The sequence below is a fragment of the Gopherus flavomarginatus genome, chromosome 14, assembly GCF_025201925.1.
Source record: "Gopherus flavomarginatus isolate rGopFla2 chromosome 14, rGopFla2.mat.asm, whole genome shotgun sequence".
Classification (NCBI taxonomy): Eukaryota; Metazoa; Chordata; order Testudines; family Testudinidae; genus Gopherus; species Gopherus flavomarginatus.
Genome location: NC_066630.1, coordinates 37,961,061 through 37,974,283, shown reverse-complemented (window position 1 = coordinate 37,974,283; position 13,223 = coordinate 37,961,061). Strand labels below are relative to the sequence as shown.

The 13,223-nt window shown below is 48.5% G+C and overlaps 1 protein-coding gene across 3 annotated transcripts in view; it reads left to right on the top strand.

The window, feature by feature from the left end:
- The first annotated feature begins 7,157 nt into the window (after positions 1 to 7,157).
- CSNK2A2 (casein kinase 2 alpha 2) overlaps positions 7,158 to 13,223 on the top strand; it is a 43,405-nt gene continuing 37,339 nt past the window's right edge. For all 3 annotated transcript variants that reach the window (XM_050922994.1, XM_050922995.1, XM_050922993.1), the window contains exons 1-2: positions 7,158 to 7,291; positions 8,422 to 8,533. In XM_050922994.1, the coding sequence (XP_050778951.1) occupies positions 7,188 to 7,291; positions 8,422 to 8,533 (216 nt within the window). In that variant the 5' untranslated portion in view covers positions 7,158 to 7,187. The remainder of the gene's footprint in view (positions 7,292 to 8,421; positions 8,534 to 13,223) is intronic.

The window sequence follows — 13,223 nt, the reverse complement described above, 5'->3', positions numbered from 1 at the left end:
CAGGGAGCAGCTGGGACCCACACATGTGCACACCCTACGGTGACCAGACAGCAAATGTGAAAAATTGGAACGGGGGTGGGGCGTAATAGGATCCTATATAAGAAAAAGACCCAAAAATCGGGACTGTCCCTATAAAATCAGGACATCTGGTCACCCTAGCACGCCCCCAGAGAGTGGCAGGGACCCACACGTGAAGTGGAGCTCATTTCTAGTTCAGGCCCATCTTTTTAAAAAATAACTTTAGGTAGGGTTAACATACATCTGTATTTTCCCAGACATGTCAGGCTTTTTGGTTCTTAAATCACCATCCGGGAGGAATTTTTAAAAATACGGACATATGGGAACCTTATTTGTACAAAAAATACATACTGTGGCACATCCCTTAAATCAGAACTTTTTATAGGGAACTGGTTCCTAATGAATGAGAGGATTTTTTTTACATGTTTTTTTTTTTAGTCATCTCTGCCGGGGCCCCGCCGAAAATGTTCAAATTGGGTCCCACACTTCCTAAAGCCCTGTTAATTGGGAACCAGAGGCTGGTGGGTTAAAGAAAAGCCATTGCTGTGCTGTGACTGATACTGATTCCTTTCCCCAGCTCCTCTCTGAAGCTAGAGATGGACACTTACTCTTTCATCTGTTCTCTGGCTGACTCTCCTTTCTCAGCAGACCCTACACTATTGGCAGTTCCTGGCACAAGCAGGCTCAATTTCACTGGGGGAGGGATGGCTCAGTGGTTTGAGCATTGGCCTGCTAAACCCAGAATTATGAGTTCAATCCTTGAGAAGGCCATTTGGGGAACTGGGGTAAAAATCTGGGGATTGGTCCTGCTTTGAGCAGGGGGTTAGACTAGATGACCTCCTGAGGTCCCTTCCAACCCTATGATTCTATGACTGGCATCAATGGAGTTGTATCAGCAGTGAGTTTGACTCTCTAAATGATAACAGCCTTACACAGCCAGAGGTTCTCTCTCCAAGCCCTTAGGTAACAGGTCCCAAATGGCACCTACACTGGCTTGACCATTGTTTCACTGGTTTGGTTGGCCATTGGGGGCTGGTTGAAGCAAAGCACAAGTGAGTTCTGTTTTCTTCTTCAGATGAAAATAGAGCCATAGTTTCTGAGTAGAGAATGAAGGGCGCCATCCTTTGGTACTTGTAAAACTCCTAAACATAATCTCCAGGCCCAGCCAAAGGCAAAGAGGACAGAAGTTCCCATGGAAAGCATCAGCGTGGTGGAGTTTGTACCAATTAGCATTTGCGAATGCTGAAAAACAGATGCACTAGGGAAGCACAGAAATGCCCAAACAAGCTGATTCTCTCCCCGTATGTCTTCTTTCCCCATTTGCCAGCTCCTCCTCCCCATATCCCTTTTATTTTCTGTTCCATTTCTTTCCATTTCCCTTTGTCCAGTCCATATTGTCCCCTCTTGTGACGAAGCCCAAAGGTAGGATTGGACATAGATCCCAGGACACTGCAGGAGATTCCCTAGAAGGGTTACTGACCCTCCAGGATTGTCCTGGAGTCTCCAGGAACTAAAGATCTAGCTTCAATTAAAGATTATGTCATGTGATGAAACCTCCAGGAATACATCTAGGGTGACCAGATGTCCCCGTTTTGGGGCCTTTTTCTTATATAAGCTCCTATTACCCCCCATCCCCATCCCGATTTTTCACACTTGCTGTCTGGTCACCCTAAATCCATCCAAGCAAGTTCGCAAGCCTACTAGACGGAGATCCTGATGGACATGCCCCTTCCAGGGGAAAGAAAGATGGGTTTGCTCCAGTCCCACTGATGGGCTGCTTGCCCCTCTGTTCTGGATTCAAGAACCTGGTCCCTCACAGCTCCCAGAGAAGCAGTGCTGCCATTGGCCACACATGCAGTGTATTCGCCCTTCCCTGGGAAAGGACAGCACAGAGCTGGAGCTAATGCTGCTCCTCGTGGCCACAACCCCTGCTGCTTTCACTCATCTGGGTTAATCTAGGAAGCCCGCCACATAAACTGTCTGCAGTGCTCCACATCTTCACCCTCCAACATACCCCTCCTCAGAGCCCTGTTGGCCTAAAGTATGTCTACACTGCAGCAGGGACGCAGCATCCCAGCCCAGGGAGCTAGACCCCTGCTAGCTGGGCTCAAGTAGAGTGCTCAAAATAGCTGTGTGGACATTGCATGTCAGGCTGCAGCTCCACTCAACCCCCAGGGCTTGCGATCCGGAGCTGCCACATCCACACTGCTATCTTTAGTGCATTCGCTCAAGCTCTGCTAGAGGGAGTCCCTCTCCTGAGGTTGGGAGGCTGGTTCCCAGCTGCAGTGTAGACACACCCTGAGGGACCTTCCTGGGAAGGAGGGAACAAGCAGCACTGCCTGTACTCCCCACTCCTTCTATCCACTGCTTCTGCGGCATTTCTGCACCTTTCCTTTGATTTTTACTGTCTCTCCTCTGTGTCTAGCAGTTGAGAGGGGCTCCAGGGCCTAAACCCAGATGACAGAGGCCTGTCACTGAAAGCCAGCTCCCAGCCCCAACATCACTTCTAGGGGGACCAGACAGCAAATGTGAAAAGTTGGAGTGGGGGGGTAATAGGAGCCTATGTAAGAAAAAGACCCAAAAATCGGGACTGTCCCTCTAAGATTGGGACATCTGGTCACCCTACCGCTTCCTTCCATCAGAGGAATTCTAGGAAAGGGCTTCCTCATGAGGGCTGAGATGAGAATCATGATGTCTTAGCAGGGAAGCTTCCAGCAAACAGTGGCTGTATTTAGAAGGGCTGGTTTTCAGTGTCTGCAAATTAGCCTCATCAATGGATAAAACTTCAGCTCAGTCAGCCTCTCTCCACACCCAGCTGCTGGAGGCTGGAAAAGCTGCCAAATAACCAACAGTTTAACCTTTCAGAAGCTCTTGACATCGTTCGCATGTTCGTTCCAAGAATGAGGGGAGGGAGGAAGGCTGGATTTAACAGCGCCCTGGCATGAGTCACCAAGAATGGGGGAAACAAACAGGCACATGAAAGTCACAGAGCCAAGTGCTGACAGCCTGGCTCAGGCAAAACTCCTGATGATGGGGAATGGGACACTTAGCACTTTTCGCTCTCACTGACTTCAGTGGGAGCATTGCCTAAGTGAGGGCAAGGGCTTTGTCACACAATGATTAGTGCTAGTCATCTGCAAACCTTCAAAGAACAGGCCAGATTTTTATTTCTGATCCACCTCCTATGCCCTACTAAAGATCTAACTGACCAGCAGAGAATTCTCTTCTAGGGTGGGGGAGCTCTCAGCATAAAGCCACTCCTGCACCAGCTTCCCCCTCCCTGCAACAGAGGGGGCACTTGGAGATCAAAGGGAAACAGAGAAGCCAGAAACACCAGATGGAGCAGCTATGGAAGTGAAGCCCTTGGAGAGCAAAGGGCTATGGATGGGAAAGGAGGAGAAGGCAACTCAAATTTGTCAAAGAAATAAAAATCAAGGGGAACATCCACAGTCAGTCTTAGTTCAGAGAGAAGAAGAATGGTAAGGGGACAAGATAAAGTAGACAAACCAATGAATGGTGGGTCTAGACAAAGAAATATTTTTTACCTTAGGCCTGAGATACACCAGCGGAGGGGTTCGAACTAAGGTATGCAACTGTCAAAGTATCTTAGTTTGACTTACCTGGCCATCCTCACAGCGGTGAGTCGACTACCGTGGCTCCCCCGTCAACTCTGCTTACTCCTCCTGCTGAGGTGGAGTACGGGTGTCGATTCAGAAATCAGTTTATCGCATCCAGACGAGATACCATAAATCAATCCCCGATACATCGAACACTACCCACTGATTCGGCGGGTAGTATAGATGTACCCTTATTTAACCAGCAGAACTCATCACCACAGGACATCATAGAACTCAAGAGTTTAAGATTTAAAAAAGAACCATTTATATGGATAATGAGAACATGTATAGATATGTTAGGATAATTTTTAAAAGAAGTATAAACTGTTATGCTGCAGGGCAAAAGCCAAACATTAACTGAGGAGAGTTAGGGAGAATTTTCCCTTATGAGCAAATTGTTCCATAGTTGTCCACTATGTGGTTCTTGCTCCTTCCCCAAGAGCAGCTGGTACTAGCCAATATAAGAGACAGGTGTATTTAGCTAGACATTTCACTGGCCAGGCTGACCAGAGAGCAAATGTGAAAAATTGGGGCAGGGGGTTGGGGGTAATAGGAGTCTATATAAGAAAAAGCCCCAAATATCAGGACTATCCCTATTAAATCAAGACATCTGGTCACCCTACAGACTGAGATGGCGTTAATCAATATGTTATCTGATGTCGTATATATGAGTAAACAAGAGCTCCCAGGTCAAATGAGAAATAACTAGAGTTGAATGAAAATTTTCCATTGAAATCTTTTTTCTTTTTAATTGCCTTTTTTTCTAAATGAAAATTTTCACAGGAAAAAACAAGATTGTTGTGTTAGAAAGTTCCTGGTGTTCAATGTAAAACTGAAAACTTAAAAAAAAAAATTCAAAAATTTAAATTTTTTCCTCACAAATGGAAAACCATTAAAAAATGTCTTTCAAAACTATTCACAGAAAACACCATTTTCTGAGCAGCTCTAGAAATAGCCCAGTAATGGTGGCAACTTATAACTCTTGGGTCAAGATAAGGAGAATAAAAAAAGAGAGAGAATTCAAAGCCGATTTGCTCTAGGCACTAGAATAATGGGTCTACCCATTCTGAAACCAAGAGTGCATGGTATAGGCTCCCTGGAGTGAATGACTCAAGGTCTTACATAAAACAAATGCTTCTTTCACGCAGAGTTCAGTGACTCATTTAAAGGTCTAAGAAATTGGATTAAGCATAAAGCAACATTTTACGTATAAGTTCCAGGGAGAAGTGGAATGTGTTGCACTGGAGACTAAGGAAAACAAGTCATAGAATAGAAACCCATGACTTTGAGAAAACTACATCAGTTAAGGGCAAGGCCTCCTACTTTCACAAGATACTTAGGCAAAAATTAGACCTTACCAAGAAGAGCCTGCAGAACAGCCAGAATTAGAGATGTGGGTGTAGGATGTCAGATTGTGGAGCCCTTGTTGACTTTGGTGAGCACTTACTCTTTCAAACAGTCCCAGTGAAGTCCTTGGGACTGTGTGAGTAATTACTCACCAGTGGGAGTAAAAGGTTCTCAATCGGACCCAGGGTTATTGGAAAGCCTGTGTGTTTTCGCCTTCCTCTGCAGCATGGTGCATGGGTCACTTGCTGGACGATTCTCTGCATCTTGAAGCCTTTAAATCATGATTTGAGGACTTCAGTGGCTCAGACGTAGGTTAGGGGTTTGTTATAGGAGTGGGTGGGTGAGATTCTGTGGCCTGAGTTGTGCAGGAGGTTGGACAAGATCATCATAATGGTCCCTTCTGACTTTAAAGTCTGTATCACTCACTTGGGATTGATCTCAGATAGCAAACCTCAGTGCTGCATTTCCTAGTTTTCAGAGGTTTAAGTGTAGGTGCATTAGATGTTCTGGAAGGATATGACGCTGCCGGTCAATCTTAACTCTGTGTTTGATTTACTGCAAAGAGGGATTTGGGGGCAGTAGCCACGAGTTAGGTAGTAGTTACTGATATTGTGTTTCAAAAACAGCAGGAGTACTTGTGGCACCTTAGAGACTAACAAATTTATTTGAGCATAAGCTTTCGTGTTGTGTATGTTCCAGAGAGAGAACATTTACTACTACGTATTAATTAGCCAACTTAATTTCCTCTTCTTTGAGAGACATCATAGGGGAATCAGGGGATCATAATTTTTTGGCTTACAATACCAACTGAACCCTATTTATTACCTGGATTTCCTGTAATAACTGCAGTAATCTAAGAGAAAAGAGTGGGTGGGTGCCCTTCTAAACTACTTTAGAAAGGATTCAAAGGAGACCAGGTCAGGCTAGGTGTAAAATGGTTCCCTTTATTTTGAGCTCCATTGTGTCTTTTAGCCATCACTGCATGTTGGGGATGGTGTGAGAGGTGCCACGGTGTTTAGCTTGAAATGGTGGTGAGATATGCAGGAGGTGATGATGTAGAAGCAGCAGTAAGGTTCAATGGAGATGGAGGAGTAGGTGATGGAGGATGTGTGATGGAGACTTTGGGGGGACTGAAGAACTGGGAAGGAGTTTTTAGGCTCTGAGATGTGGGGTGGGGCCTGGTTGGATGGGGAGTTGCAGGGCTCTGGGACCTTTGGCTTGTAGGGGGTTCTAGGGATATGTATTTCAGGGTTATGGAGCTGGAACGGAGTGGAGGCTCAGTAAGGCTCAGAGTCTGGGGCAATAGCATAGGGGACTGTAGGACTAGGGGGATTAGGAAGGGAGGTGAGGGGTTATAAGGCTTTAGTGTTTGAAAGCTAGTGGTGGAAACTGGGGTTGGTAGGTCTTTGGGGAATCGCAGGACAGTGAAGATTGTGGATTGTAGGGCTCTATGGGTAGCAGGGATGTGAGAGATTTATAGGGTCTGGGGATAAAAGGGATTATACCATTTGGGTTTGGAGAAGGGTTACAGGTCCCTATGAGTAGGAGAGGAGGTTGGGGGTAAAAGGGATTATAGGGCTTTAGGGATAGCTGGGGAGACTGGGGTTCATGGGGATTTAGGGGCTTCATTTAGGATTTAGGGGCATGGTTATATCTATCTAGGGGTGGGTGGGGTTAGAGGCCTCTGGGGTGGGGCTCTAAGGGTGTGTGGGGGCTCATGGGGCGGGGTTAGAGGGCTCTGGGGTGGGCGGGGTTAGAGGGCTCTAGGGGTAGGTGGGGCGCATGGGAGTAATAGAACGCGAGCGGCTGCGGTGAGTCCCCCCAGCCGCAGGGGTCGCTGTCCCCGCGCGCCCGCCCAGCCGGTCTCCGCCGCGGACTCTCTTGCTGGCTGGGCCGCGGCCGCCGGATCAGCCCCTTTTCCGGGTTCGCTGCGCTGCGCTCGGGGCCGGCTCAGGCTGCCGCCGCCGCTGGGGATCGGGCCTCGGGCAGAGACCGCGCGGCCCCCGGAGCCCGGCCCGCCAGCCCCGCCCCCTCCCCTCCCCCCGCCGGGCCGGGACCGGCCCCCCCCGCCCCGCTCCCCCCTGGGCCGGCCTGGCTCTGCTGCCCCCCGCCGCCGCCCTCCTGCGCTCCGTGCCCCGCCTCGGCAGCCCCGCCGGCCCCCTCCGCCGCCGCCTCCTGCAGCCGCCCCCGCCGCTCGCCCCCGCCATGCCCGGCCCGGCCGCCGGCAGCAGGGCCCGGGTCTACGCCGAGGTGAACAGCCTGAGGAGCCGCGAGTACTGGGACTACGAGGCGCACGTCCCGAGCTGGGGGTAAAGCGGCCCCCGCCCCGAGCCGGGCAGCGGGCGGGTTGGAGCTGGGCCGGGCCGAGGGGGGCTGGGGCGGGTTGGAGCCGGGGGAGGGGCTGGGCCGGGCCGAGGGGGGCTGGGGCGGGTTGGAGCCGGGGGAGGGGCTGGGCCGGGCCGAGGGGGGCTGGGGCGGGTTGGAGCCGGGGGAGGGGCTGGGCCGGGCTGATGGGGGCTGGGGCGGGTTGGAGCCGGGAGAGGGGCTGGGCTGGGGCGGGTTGGAGCCGGCTGAGGCGCAGGGGGACTGAGGCGCAGGGGACTGGAGTGAGGGGGTTGGGCTGAGACGCTGGGTGGGGGCCCGGGGTGAGATGGCGGGCGGGGGCTCTGGGGATCTGGTGACTGAGGGGGGCAGGCTGGAGATCCTTCTCATGATTCAGGGCTCGCTCCCCAAATCCTATCTCAGGGAGAACCCGCTGCTGCCACCCACACTGCAGAGCTGGGGCAAAGGGGAGCCCAGTATGTTGAGCTTTCACCCCTCTGCCAGATGCAGGGCCAGGGGTGGATGGATGGGAGTTGCTCCCTCCTCCATGACTAGCTCGTCAGGTGGGAAATGGCTCAGATCTCGCCGTGGGGTGGTGGAGTGTGGTACCGAGTGAGCCCCAAGGAAATGCATTAGGGAAGTTGGCACTGCCCCTCATAATGGCTCTGTGAACCTGCCAGCGAAGCCCACCCCAGAAACAACCTTGTAGTAGACTCCCCGTGAGAGCAGATGTCCAGGGGTGGGTGGAGATCTCAGAGCTGCCAGTGTGTGTCTTCCTCCCTGAGAAGGATATTAAAGGCTGTGGAGGGAGTGTCACAGTGCCCCCTCCCCTCCCCTCTTCTCTGTGGGGTTGTGGCACAGAGAGGTGATGGTTGTGTGCACCTGTGCTGCAAACTCAGCTATTTGATTAAAAGCTTTTCTCAACCTAGAGAGACTAGTTTCTCTCTCAAACTAGAGAGAATGTAGCTGTTTCAAGCCTGCCCCCTCATCAGAAAGCAGATCACTAATGCACAAAGCTGTTTCCAAGTGCTTTGGATGTGAAGGGCTAATCGGGCAGGGAGGAAGGAGAATTCCAGCCCAGTAGCCTGTCAGTTATTTTCCTTTTTGCTGTCCACAGTAATCAGGACGATTACCAACTGGTTCGGAAACTCGGCAGGGGAAAATACAGTGAAGTCTTTGAGGCCATAAATATTACCAACAACGAGAGAGTGGTTGTGAAAATCCTCAAGGTGAGTGTCCAGTTAATGATTTTTAGTCTTTTTCAAGCTGGAAACGTGTAGGGAAGGGGACATCTTGCTGGGTTTATTGGGGGCATGGGGAGGCCTTAGGTCTTATTCAGTGTCTGATAAATCTGGGTTTCAGCCCTGCCCTCTCTGATGTTGGGGTGCTGGATTACATCTCTGGAAACACATTTTCAACTTGTCCTGTAGTGATGTTTTGATCTCTTTCTCCTCTCCAACCCTGGGTAGTAGGAGTCATGGGTTGCTTGTCAGATTGCAACTGTGACAGGAATGCTGTATGTCCTGATGTTTGAATGGGACTGGATGTGCTGTCTGAACTTGGTAAATAATATCTGGCAATGTTTGTCTAAAATGGCTTGCAAACTGTCCTGTCAACAGTAATGTGAAGCCTTCAGGGGGAATCCTTCCATTAACCTTTAAATGATTAGCATTTAACTGTGAGAGAGCCAGGCTGTCTAGATTTTGGGAAAGCAAACTAAATCTTGGACTTGGTACTCTAGAAAGTATCTTGGATGGCAAATTCCTGGATATTTAATGTTAGGAATAAACATAATTGAAAATCAAGGCAAAGGAGGAAACTTGTTTACTGTCGCTCACGGCATGGTATGTTCTGATATGGTAACATCCCCATGATAGTTTCATGTTAAAGACACAACTACAGAAGTAGCTATTAAAATCCTAATGGTTTGGGACAGCCAAGTGCCCCATACTGGCATGTGGGAGCTCAGTTTCTGGTATCACTGCTGCCTGCGAGCACTGGAAGCAGCCTGCTCAGCCTATGAAAGGAGTGATAACTGCATTATTTAGCAGCAGACCATTCAGCTGATTAAGGAAGGATATTTAAAGGGGAGAGAAATAAGAGATTGGTGAATTAAGAGAATGCTTTGGCTTCACAGTGGTTGTCAGCTGTGGTCCTTGTCCACCATCGTCTTCTTGCTTTTTCCCCCTAGTGTACAGAAGCCTGCTTCCAGTGCTAGAAATGCTGAGAGCTCAGACATGCATCAGTCCTCAGTTTTACAGTTGGGGTAGGCTGGCTGTACTTAGGAAGTGGCCCCTCAACCGCTGTGGCTGGTAGCTAACTGGCCCTTTTCAGCAGAGCAGCATGTATCTATCAGCCTGTGAACTGGCTACTAGGTCTGACAAAGTTTGCTCTGACAAAATCCCCTTGGTAGCCCAGGCCAGCTAGCATTGGCTCTGCTCCATTCCTTTCTCCTTCAGGACCAGGTGGTCTGCTCATCCAGGGCCTCTGATTCCTCTGCCTCTTCTCCGTGCTCAACTTGTTCTGCCATGGATTATGTTCTGCCTGGCAACAGTTGCTGGGTAGGGTGTGACTTCCCAGCTGCTTCTGAGAAGTAAACTATCTCAATAGCTTAACTAGGGTTCAGAATTAAGGTATCAAAGTGATATGAATCTTCAGTGAGAGTCCCCACACAAAACACTTTGCTGGTTGGACATATTCATATATAGAAATGAGGCTTGCATGTTGTAACTGAATTTTTTTGGTTTAGTGTTCAGACCTGTCCCTCTTTTGGGTGCTGCTGCCATGGTCTAAGAATTTGTTTGTCACTCTGGGGGCAGAAAAGTCAGCATTTAAAGAGAGAGCGTTAAAAGGTAGCCAGTGTATAATTGTTATATGGAGAGGTATCTCTTAGAAATAAGAAGAAATACTTAACTAAGCACAGGAAACCATAGGCTTCTATTCATCACCAATCTGGCAAATCCACCCTATAGCTTTGGTGGTGGATCTCAGATGGCTGATCCAGTGCCAGGAGAACCCACGTATCACCGTATGCAAATAGGTGCCAGTGAGCCACTGTTGCCAGGAAAGGGTCTTCTGAAACCTTCCTGTCTCTCTCCCTCCCCCTTCCTGCCCAAAGGACCTGCAGTGGGATGATATCTTCTTCCTGTTGTAGACTGGATCCATGTCCATTTTGGGAGCCTGTCAGCATCACTTGTGAGTGAGTTGGAGAGGTCATTTGAGCAGGGCAAGGCGTTCCCTCTCCCCAGGGTCTGAGTGTGCTGCTGCCGCAACGCACCTAATGTCTACTGGGCCTGGCAGTGAGATTGAACTGTCAGTGTGTTGTGCTGCCCTTAGGCCTCAGGCTGACATTGTTCACTTCAGTGTGTAAACTGCATTCCTGGAGTCACATCGTGAAAGCAGAAAGTACAGGAAGATAAAGATGAGCTTTCTTCAGAGTGGAAACTGGATCAGTAAAAGGCAACTTTCACATTGCCACCTTGTGTGTGATGCGAAATCATAGCTCGTGTAGATAATGTCACTATCTGATCTGCATGGATTACTTAGATTCCTGTCACTACATCTGTACTAATTAAGCCTATTGGTGTATTCTTGAGTTTTAGTAAATAGGATGCATCTTTCTGGCCCTCTGAATTCAGCCTCTAGTCTGTGAAAGGAAAAATTAAACCAGAATTTAACAAGTTGCGCGTGTGGCCTAAAAAAAAATCACTTGCTGATGGATAAACCTATTTAACATCTTAATTTTTTGTAACATTTCCTGAAGTGCAGAGCTGTTTGTATGTACTGCTGTACTCGCTAATGACATAATCACCTAGTGTTTTTCTGCAGGACCCATGCCTCATTCAGTGTGCAAGTTGATACAGTACTTAGTGAACTAGACAGGTGTTCAATATTTTTACCCTCACTGTTGAATATAACCCATGTCTTATCTGCTGTACACTGCACTGAATAAAGGATGTGTTTTACAGGCTTTTCTGTGGCTCTCATCACCATAATGTCTGAGTTCCTGACCTCACCCCTGTGATATCAGGAAGTTTATCATGGTTTCTCAAATGCAAAACTGAGCCACAGAGGGGATAGGGTGTGGAGGGAGAGACTTGTCAGAAGTCGCACAGAAAGTCTGTGAAAGAGGCAAGAATACAGCCTAGATTTCCTAAGTCCCAGTCCTGTGCCTTAACTATTCTTCTCCCATAGCCTGTTGCCTCATTTGCTACATGCCAAACAACTTTTCTGGTGAATGAGGGCAGGATGCTGTGAGCTCCAGCTTTACTTCAAGACACACCATACAACTGTGTCGTGAATAAGGCAAGATCCTCTGGACCATATACCATTTCACTACAAAACCTTGCCTCATTCACCTGGAGCATGTCATAATGCATCTGTGCAGGTAACCTTAACTTTGTCACTTCCTGACTTTTGAATGCTTCACTTGCCAACCTTAATGCTCTTTTTAATGTAATGTTTTTGTATGAAACGTCCTAAGTGTGTGGCTGGGTTTTTTTTTTAAGCAAACGGTGAAAGTGAGTTCCTCCACATCCCACTGTAGCTAGACAACAATTAAAGGCTCGGTGGTGCACATAAGTAGAGTCAGTGAGGCAGGAACCCTTACCTTGTCTCTCATGCACTTTCAGAGATCACATTCCACAGCAATCGGCTGTTAAAAGTGAGGTTCATTTGCTTGGCCTTTGCACTCTTCAGTGGTGCAAAGAATCTGTAAGGCCGCCCTAAGCAGGCACCACCTATGAACCAGGCTACTGAGGATTTTCCTAGTATGGAGTATTCTTTGGGTGAGGTACCTAGCTCTCTGCCATCTTAGGGTGTGTGTAAGGCATGTCCTTCAGCTTAGGGGAGTATGGTCAGGGTGCCACTGTGCTCCAGTGATCCCCATCTGGTGTAACTGCCTCTTGGTGGGGGGCATTAGCAATTGAAGTTAGAACAGCCTCAGGATGCTCTAATTTTATGCAAAGGGCCAAACCAGTCTGAGGATCAAGAGACGTGCAAAGATGGCATGTTTCCACTGTTGCCTCCCACTCAGATCCTAGCCCAAGAACTGCGCAGCTGGACCAAGGATTGAGCCTTGAAATTCTGCTGCACAGCCAAAGGAATATCAGGGCATCATCTATTCAGTGACAGGCCCCATTAAGTTTTATGTAATGTGCATACACGTTATCAGTGGACTATCAGTTATCTAAGATAATCGAGTGCAGATGTCCAAATCTTATGTTGTTTAAAACAAAAACTCAAGCCCAGTCAAACTGGATTTTCACTGGACCAGGGAAAGGCCCATCTACAGTTTAGGTGCTGTACACATACCAAGTTTCAGTTTTCCATCACCTTCTGCTGAGGTGTTAAAGCTATTTTAAAAAACAACACAACTTGGCTGCAATCATGTTTTCTTAAGGGGGGAGAAAATGACACCTTCCCCCCCCCCCCCCCCAAATTCCTCTGTGCCTGAAAATGGCTCATCTGTTTTGGCTAAAATCGCAGGGAGACCTTCCCCCTCCCCCCCGCACCCTTTTCTGAAGGTAAGAATAAGCATTGCAAATTGCAGCCCCAAAGATAAAACCTTGAGAAAGTTACAAATGAGTGAAAGAAGATGGGAATACTTGGGACCATTATAGTTGTCAGTGCACACCTATAGTGCCGCTTCCTTGCTGATGTTCACAGCCTATGAGTTTGAGTTCTCTCTTGTGCCCGTTATCTCCAATACTGGTGTCTACCCAAGGCATCTCTATATCCAGCTCTATGTAGGATTTTTCCCCACTTCTGTTCTCTCTAGATTTGTGTATTTTGTTCAGTTTGCTACGTGTTTACAGGCACACAAGGGAAAAGGTTCCTCCCCTGAGGCATTTACAGTCTGAATAGGCAGCATCCACATTAAGGATTGGGAAGGGCTGTAATAAAAAGCAGAGGGATCGA